General features: G+C 39.3%; 1 protein-coding gene across 1 annotated transcript; it reads right to left on the bottom strand.

The window, feature by feature from the left end:
• Positions 1-8901, bottom strand: tmc7 (transmembrane channel like 7). Its single transcript, XM_030417261.1, has 16 exons — positions 8712-8901; positions 6442-6697; positions 6155-6303; positions 5882-6037; positions 5717-5802; positions 5477-5622; positions 5252-5399; positions 4085-4267; positions 3803-3948; positions 3417-3531; positions 3092-3189; positions 2132-2315; positions 1910-2040; positions 1526-1681; positions 1351-1429; positions 1-1232 (listed from the first exon to the last, which is right to left on the bottom strand). The coding sequence occupies exons 1-16, from the start codon at positions 8725-8727 to the stop codon at positions 1035-1037; spliced, it is 2247 nt and encodes a 748-aa protein (XP_030273121.1). The 5' UTR covers positions 8728-8901; the 3' UTR covers positions 1-1034.
• Positions 8902-9522: the final 621 nt, after the last annotated feature.

Below are 9522 nucleotides of genomic sequence, written 5' to 3'. Positions count from 1 at the left end.
AATATTCCAAAAAGCAAAGTTTATTTGATACATTTCAATATTTATATTTTCCATGTCAAGAGTTAAACATTAAGGCAGTCACTGCAGTCACATACAAAAGTGTCATAACAAAGTAAAACAGCATTTCCTCCTAAATCTGGCGAAAACACATTTTAAGTACTAAAATTCCCAACATACAGAAATTATAATAGTTATTATATAAATATTCTACATCTAAGATTAAAGTAAATACTTTACTGACTGGGGCACTTAGATGATACAGAGTACTGGACAGATTTTTACCCATCAATAATTCAAGATTTATTACAAGATACAGTGAGGTATAAGCAAAGCTGGATTATTCTTTTTCATCAGAAACTTAATGCTTTCCTTTTTTGCTTTGTCTTTAAGAATGTGGCTCTTTGTACTGTTGGTGCAAGAAGTGTACAAGATGTAGACTGTATATACTGAAAAACATCTAAATAAAATCTTTAAAAAAACAAATAATGTCACAATAATGTTGACAAGAACACAGTTACAGAGAGTATTTTGACATGTATTAGTTTTTATGCATTATTACACATCATCGGAATGTTTTAATAATGATAAATGGCAGATGTAAAAACACACAAGATGCACAATGAACACACTGTTCTGTTCACACACAAGTTCTAAAAAAGTTAGAAAACACTAGTGTTAATACGTATAAAGTGCATACAATTCAGAAAGGTTTTTTTAAACTCCAGTGGTTAGAGCAATGCAAGTCCTTCTCAGAAGGAAAAAAAAATGACAGTAAAGAAACACACAAAAACATCAGGCCAGCAACGACTGTTTTGGTTTAAGAATACTTGAGCATTGTGGCGTCTTAATAATTTTATAACAACCAGATTGTCAACACACAGGAACACTGAGAAGACAACACACATTAATAAAAGCAGGCCCACAGAAACTCCCAAGTTGTAGTGTTTGCACAATAAAAAAGAACATTTCAGATATGAACTAAGAAGCTACACTTTTCTATTCCAGCCTTGCCTCTATGATTTCAGTCCATCGCCTCACACATGTGTGGAGGAGTCAGGAGTCGGGTGTGCCAGGAACACGCTGTCGGTGAAGTTGTTGGCAAAGCTGGTGTGGTAGCTGGGGCTGCTTCTGCTGCTTCTGCGGGGCTGCGATCTGGCCCCTGGGGATTTGATCGCTGAGTACTTCTGGGCCTGGCACAGCTTTTGGATCAGAAAACGCTTGTCACGGCCCTCCTGGGAATGGATAGTAGATCCCCATTTTGGTAATAACGCAAACAATGATCAAGCATGGTCAATATATGATCAAGAAAAGAGATTTAATAGTATGCAACACAGATTTAAGTCAACCTACCATGACCAGCTGCTCCCTTAGTTGGTTAATAACTCTTTTGTGAGCTCCAGCTAGTGCGATCACATAAAACATGGCCAAACTGCAGAAGAGAGAGAAAAGACTACTTGTTAACAAGAGTTAAAACATCAGTTTTGTACTGATCATCAATGCTGGACCAGCAGACAGAAACACGTACCATGTGACAACAAAGAAGGAGACAGCGAAGGCCTCCGATGAGAGGCCATACAGCAGTGTTTGGACTCCGCTTGGTAGCTGGGATACAGAAGCTGGCACCACCTCCCAGGAGGTGTTGTAATTAACAAATGGTCCACAGGCATGGGAGCAGTTTATTCTGTGAGACAAGGGATGCGTGAATGAGTATATATGCGAAGAGAAACATGTGGGCAGTGGCAATGAGCAGTCAGTGCAGAGGAAAAAAATATCCTGTCTTCATTTATATTAAACAATAAAGTTGAAGACAAAAACTGAACTCTGATATCAGTACAACGCGCATGGTTCTACCAAAGCACCGAAGCATGCGATATTAGCTAATAGACCGAATCAACAGTGCGTCACTCACTGAGCTACGCTAACAGTGACTGGCAGACAGGCCAGGGCCAGGCCTATCAGCAGCACTCCCAGGAAGAAGAAGTTGGAGCTGGAGGCGCGGAACGGACGCGTGGCGGGACGGCAGTTGTTTACCAGTGAGACCTACAAACAAAAATCGGAAAGGAACAGAACTTCAGAAACCTTCTCTGACTTTGACCCATGTTAGAAAAACACGTCAGAACAAAACAATCACCTTTTTGATATAGAAGATAAAGAAGTATTTAATGGTGCAGATGGCGGGCAGCAACGGGCTGTAGAACGTGCCGATCCAGCAGATGGTCTGACCGTAGACGATCTCCAGCACGTTCTGAGGAATAGCAAACTCCTGCTGGCCCCACCACTTAGCCAGGCCACAGTCACAGTGCATCACTATCAGCCTGAGGAGAGCGAGGCAACAAAGACACTGTTAGAAATGACTCAAAACAAAGGATGAGACATATGTACACAAATTAGGATTTACAACTAGTAGAGGTAAAGGCAAGAACGCTGATCAGGATGCGAGATTTAAAACACATATTAAACTTGAACAAGGCTTTAAGAAAGCACTGTAAATAATTCACTGGTCATGCGATAATCGATAGAATCCAAAATACCCCTAAACAAGCAAAGTGCAGGAATTATGCATCTTTTCACTGCATTGAGGTGTCAGTTTCATAGAATTTGACATGAACTGAGAGGAAGCAATGTGTATAAAAAGAAAAGTGCATGAAGCCTCAGGTTAGTGTCTCTTAGACAAACATACTAACTGCCACTTTTCCATGTTCGTGTGTCCAATTATTTCAACGTAAAACAGCCATTAACAGGCAAAAGGCTGATCTGCCAGGAAGTGGGACAGTTATGGAGTTAACATTTTTTTAAAGGAAGGATACAACTATGACTCTTTGATTTTTTTCAATCCGTGTAAGTAGAGTTTACAGATGTTAACACCACATGAAGTGTTTAGAGCACCTGTATGTTTTAATCAAAATATCAATATTTGGCGTCAGTGTATCAATAATGAAGTCACGAGAGGAAGGGATATGATACATTGCTGTATCTGTATTTTATCCCATCATTAATGCATCCTGATATGCACTAAGATGACAACACTAAACAAGGAGAAGATTTAAAGGCTGGTTTGAGATTAAGCATTTTATTTCTTTCCAGGACTTACTTTCTGGGAAACTCCACAAAGATGGTGACTGCGACAATGATGATGAAGTCAAAGATGGTGAGTTTGTACATCTCCTGGCCCACACGGGTCTCCCAGCACTGTGGACAACAACAAAAAAGGCAGATGGAGACACAAATTAAAATACACGTGCAATATATCACCATAAAACTGGAGGGAAGTATTTCTGAGACTCCTCCCGGGATCAAGACTGAGCTACAGGTACGCATATTGACATGCAGCTAAAAGTAGGGTTGATGTTGGCACCTGTGCGTCATCATAAGAAATAAATCGTGTATAATTCTGGATTACAAGAAAAATGACTTACAGAGTAAAGCAAATGGTTATAGCCACAGATGCAGGTCTCCTCTTTACATTTAGTGATCTGAGACCAGAGAGAGAAGAGCAAAACCCCGATACTGGTCAACCGCATGAAGACACACCTGTGAAGAAATGGAGGAGGAAGGAAAAGGAGGAAGAAAAAATAAAGAGAATATCATAACATGTTTTCAAAGACAGAAATTCAGCCATTTAGTCTTACTAACCACAGCATTTTTTTTTCTTCCCTGTCGCTTTGTACATTTTTTCATTGAAATCATTTTATGTCATACATCCTCTTGTATTGGCAAACATGTCATTATACCCGATAGTAGTCGTCTCCTAATGCAATAACTTTTCAAGTTACCATGGTGAGTGAGTGGAAGTTCGCTGTACCTCATGAGAGTGAAGCGGATCTCAAAGGCGGGCGAGTAGTCCTCATAATTGATGATGACGGAGAAGAGGAGCGGGGTGATGAAGTTGGCCATGGTAATAACAATTGAGGGTAGATACTCGTAGATGAGATCCACGATAAAATTCACCTGCAACCAAACAAAAAAATACTGAAAATTTGATAATGTGGACAGTTTTTACTCTGAATGGAGCTTCCAGTCATGACAAGCAGATTCTTAGACAGATGGATGCAAATAAAACACCAGATCTGAATAATGGCATTACCTTTATATTGTTCATCTGGGCTTTCTGAGAGAAGATGGTGGCGATATAAATGCTGTAGAAGCAACTAGCCAGAACGCCAATAACAAACAGGTTAAGGATGAGACGGATGACGTAAATCCGACACTTCTCTTTGCGGGTGCGATCTGCTATTTTCTGTTTGATCCTTTCCTCCTCCAAATCCGTCTGGGGATGTAACGACATGTCATTTTAGAACGAGGCAGGCAAACATTTGATGGATACGGAGATCAAGCATTTGCAACAACCAAATGATTTATTAATGACACATTTGACATCAGCCTACGTACAGAGTTGAGGCTGAGAAGAGATTTTTTTGAAAGGCTCCTAAAAATAAAAAACATCCTGGAGACAGTGAGAGGTAGACATCATTGTCACACACAGGTTGAGGAGGAATTCTGGGCCATATATTCTATATTTATATAAAAAAAACAGAAACAGCTGCAATGTTGGCAAATATTGTGCTATTTACTACATTACATTTAATACATTTAGTTGACTGCATTCTACAGCAGAGCCAAAGTAGCACATTTTCAAATGTAAACACATGTATCAATTACTTTGACTTTTGGTACTTTTGAAAGTTACGTACATTTAATATCAGACACTTGAAGACTTTTACTAACAATCCTTTCATATCAAACCAGAGTTGATGATTGTTGGAACAGTGAAATCACAAGCCAAGATGGTTTTGGTGAGTTTTGTCTTGTTTTACAGTAATTTTTACTGTTTCTGTAAATGCACTCAGGAGGATTTGGTGATAGCAAGAGTGAAATAAAAAACTAAAAGGCTTTTACTTTTTAACAAAAAGGTATATATCTGTAGGGATCCTTTCCAAAATGTTGTCAGACACAAAAACAGTCTATCAGTAGCAAAAACAAGCATGTCATAAAGTTGGTGTCTGCAGGCCGATGAAACCTACTGGACCAATTCCAGAACTATTAGTGAATTACACATCAAAATATATTAAAATTTGGGCCCAGGTTTAAAAAAACAAACAAAAATTCCCTTTCAGTATAGCCTCCAAAGACCACTTTACAATTACAAGTTACAAGTTTGTCTTGGGATCTACAAATACAGCCACTGATGTCCTTATCTCATTTTACTGCTCCTGCTTCAAAACGTTGTGTTGGGTTAAAACAATCGACTCACCCTGAGCTCGTAGAGCAAACTGCTTCTCTTCAGCTTTGCAGCATTCTCGTTGGTGATGCAGAAGTCCCAGCCGGCAAAAATCTTGTTGCAAAAGCTCTGAAAGCGATCCTCATCCTGGACCAGGTTTCGTTTGAACCCTGTGGCAGACCTTAAAGAAAAGTTGATGAGAAACCGAACCGTCAATTAATTTAATTAACTTTTTTTTCCTTTTAGCCCTTTCTGTACCTTTTTACAATCCAGATGAGACTGAGGAACAGGTAGGCTACAGTGGCCAGCAGGTAGGCCAGCGGCAAATTGTAGGTCATCTTTGGAAAGTGTATTTTGTCCACCTTGTAGTAGCCGTAGAAGAGGTAGGTCTGTTCCAGAAAGCCCTAAAAAAAATTAGCAGAACAAAAAGAGTTAGGAAACCACATGTAAATTCTTTCTTTTTTTCTTCCAGAGATCATTTAACGTGCAACGACTTACTCCACCAGACAGCAGATCTGTAATGTGCTCATGAAAGATGACCAGACCTCGACGGGCACTGCTTGGATACACACTGCACACACTTCCTGTAGTGAAACACGGGAAAAGTTTAACTTCCGGAACGTTTTATGCTCACTGGGTGGAACCAAACAAGTGTCCTCTCACCATCATGCGGGTTGTAGGTGATGTTCCCTGAAGTGTGGTGAGCAATGATGATGGGTAACATGACGAAGCTGAACATGAGCAGGAAGATGATAAAGTTGAGCATGACCAGGAAGCGCAGGAAGGAGAAGTAGGACAGGATCCCAGTGCCGAACATCCCTGGGGAATGTGAAGGAGACGAGAGGAACAGCGATCTGTAAACTTTCCATCTATTTGCTCATGTTGTGCATATCCTGAAGAGAAATCAATAAATGTCTCTGAGTTTTCATCCCTCACCCTCTATCAGATGGATGTCTCCCCTCCACAGCTTCAGGGAGCTCAGCCACTCTTGGCCGTCCTCTCTCAGCCTCCTCAGAAGCCTCCGGGTGCTTTGCCTCATCTGGCTCCAGCTGCTGAGCCCTCGCGCCTCCGCCAAGCGCTGCGTGCTAACAAGTCAGACACATTGTTGAGAATCATAGGACACCTTTTGAACAATCAATTCATTAATCAACATATTGGAACAGATGTTTAAACTTCTCTTTTAAAAGTAGCTGGTCAGAAAGCTTTGATGATGTGTTTCCTACTTGTATCTGCGTTTCTCAGCCATGGGCCTGGCTAGTTCCCGGATGGGTCTCTGCTCCGCCTGAGTCTTCTGTTTCTCGTCCTGCCTGCTGACCGTGCTCACGGCCCCTTTCCCACTGCCGAGTCGTGATCTAGAGCTGTTTCTCCGCTTGGTGCCAGCGGTCGACGACTTCCTGCGGTACAACAGGGACTGGTAGCTGGGGAGCTGGTCCAGCAGGGGGTTACTGGCGACTCTTCCACTCCGATCAGTGAAGAAGACTTCAAGAGGGATAAATTAATTAGATTAGATCGTACACGATTTAAAGCTGCGATGACAAATCGATTAGTTGTGAAGTATCAAATTAATCCCCAACAATTTTGATAATGGATTAATTGGTCTGGGTCATTTAAAAAAAAAAATTAATTAAAATGTCAAATGCTCTGATTCCAGCTTCATAAATGTGAGTATTTTCTGGTTCCTTCCTCCTCTATGACAGTAAACTGAATATTAAGGAGAGACCGATTATCGGCCTGGCCAATTAAAACCAGTTACTTAAGTTATCAAATAAATGTAGAGGATATTAAGTATAAAATAGCAGCAACAGAAATACTATCTTAGTAAACTGTACACTTTAGTAAGTACAGTACCTCAAAGTTGTACTTCAGTACAAGAATATGATGCACTTAATTACATTCCATCGCTGGTTATTCTCTCAAAGATTTCAATATTACTGTAAAGTTTTATTGGTTCCACATATCTGTCATCTGTCCCCTTAATAACTAACAACTGGTATCTGCCTCCAAAAAATGGAATCAGTCAGTCCCTACGAAATACGTATGAGAGTTGTGGGCCAAACCAGACATTTGGGGACGTCATGTCGTGCTTTTGGAAACACAGGTTTACATTTTCATCCTTTTTTCGGACATCTTACTGATTGAGAGAGAATGTAATCGACAATGAAAACAATAGTTGGCTGGAGAAGTAATAGATGAAGTGTTTGATGATGTTGGACTGAGGCTTTGCAACTTTTCATTCCAACAGTTAGTAAATGTTTAAAACTGACAGACAGTAAACCATTAAAATGTCTCACTGCTAGATTTAAGATTATAAATGTAGGCTAGTAACAGATTATTGGTTTGTGATAGAAAGCTGAACAGGATAAAACGTATTTTATTCAAAAGATATGTCTGTAATAATTCTAATCCATGCTACAAATGATTCCCCACCTTTTGCGATTATCAATACTCAATTCCTTAAAAGGACATTTTATTTCATCTTTGACTGTCATAAAATTGTAAAGTATGTGAAGAATACAAACATATGTAATCCCAAAAAACATTGGGATGCATCATTTTCAAAAACTATTAAAAATGATTGTCCACTGTTTCCAAACACTTACTGTGTGAGTGCTGTTAAAGGTAAGGCGATGAAACACAGCAGTAAACATGTGATGGATGTGTTGCAGGCATCAAACTCTGAATAGCCTAATTAAACTTTGTAAGTCAGATCATTTATTATTTTGTCTTTGAACTGTATTCATTTGATTTTAGCTTAAAACCATTTTTACAGATCATTGCATTCTGTTCATTACATTTTAGTATCCCACCTTTTATTCGAATTAGGTTTGCATAAAGACAAGTTGTTAAAAGGGGGGTTTGATATCAGATTGAGAATTTGCCCCCTTTTTAATATCTTGTGGGACTAAATACAAATGTGTGAGTTGGTGTAATTAATGCTCGGAAAAATAAACTTTTTAAGATGTAGCCTAATTAGTTTCCACACGGTGTAATATCTTCAGAAACTCTAGGGAAAGAGATGTTATTGATTAATAACTAGTCTGGCTGCCAGCATCACATCCATCCTGCAGTATAGCAGCACAGTATAGCTCACCTACAGTCCAGTGAAGCTACCATCTGTTAAAATGCTCAAGCAGTAAGACAAGAGAGTTTCTAACACAGCAGCAACACTGACAGACTGTCTCTGTGACTCTTGTTGTATTTGCGCAGCACCATCATAATAGCTAACAAGAAGCAGACTCAGCATGAAAAAGTGCCAACAGCTGAGTTTCGATAGTTAAAAAACACTGGACAAACAACTCTGTAAACTCTGTAAACTCTGTAACTTGAGCTCTTCCACTAACCCTTTCTCATCAAACAGCTAACCAGCGGGTTTCAGCTGTTAGCTTGTTGTTAGCGACTGCTTGATAGTATTTTGAGCTTAGCATTACTAGCTGGTTAGCTAATGCCGAAGTAACTTTAGACGAACTTGACGAAGTTAGTGAGGATAGTTTACCTGAGTCGACCTCCATCGTTCCCTCTTCTGACAGTTGACAAACACTATGTGTTGGATAAAGTGACTAAAAGCTAAAAATGAACTTCGTCAACAGGGAGTTGACGAAGTCCGCGGCCAGGGAGAAAACTCAGCTATTCCCAGAGCCGACTTCCTGTATGAGGATCAAGCAGGTCCAGGAGAGCAGTTCCGACCTGCAGCACCTCACTGTATCATACCTCTGTCACTGGAGCGTTTCCTGTTTCACTCACACAGAATGGACATTTAACTTATTTATTAAAATGTCGATTCATATATATAAACATTTTGTACCTTTTTCATTTTGTCATATTAGATATATATGTATATAAATATTCATTTTAAAGGGGCACTATGCAGTTTTGGAGAAAAAACTCCCAACTCAGAATTTTAATGTTAATATTAATGAGGTATTAATATAACCAATAACACAAGAGGTATGCATTTTCCACATAAATGAATAAACAAGCAGTTCTCAGGGGAGAATAAGGTTCCCAGAACACTGTTGGCAGGGTCCGCCAAATATAAACAAAGTAAAACAGTAGGAAGTTGTGTCGTCTTTTAAGTTCAGTTTGTTTTTTCAGTTTATTCAGTCATGAAAACAAAGAGAGTTGGTGTATTTAGTTTGTTAAGGCACAGAAAAAAATCAGTCAATAAAGATCTTTCAATACTGTTTACAGTTTCTTCCAGATCTGCATAGTGCTCCTTCGATTGGATATAACCTCTATGAATATTTTATATTGATTAACTTATTTCATTTTATTGTATATTTTGCTGTTTAATTCTGCTTTATATC

The sequence above is a fragment of the Sparus aurata genome, chromosome 1, assembly GCF_900880675.1.
Source record: "Sparus aurata chromosome 1, fSpaAur1.1, whole genome shotgun sequence".
Lineage (NCBI taxonomy): Eukaryota > Metazoa > Chordata > Actinopteri > Spariformes > Sparidae > Sparus > Sparus aurata.
This window is presented reverse-complemented; position numbering and strand designations above follow the sequence as displayed.

Excerpts from the sequence above, each read along its gene's own strand:
- tmc7 (XM_030417261.1), bottom strand. Across the intron at positions 5,623-5,716 it reads CAGATCTGCTGTCTGGTGGA|GGCTTTCTGGAACAGACCTA; the intron begins GTAAGTCGTTGC and ends AATTTTTTTTAG. Across the intron at positions 2,041-2,131 it reads TTATCTTCTATATCAAAAAG|GTCTCACTGGTAAACAACTG; the intron begins GTGATTGTTTTG and ends TTTTGTTTGTAG.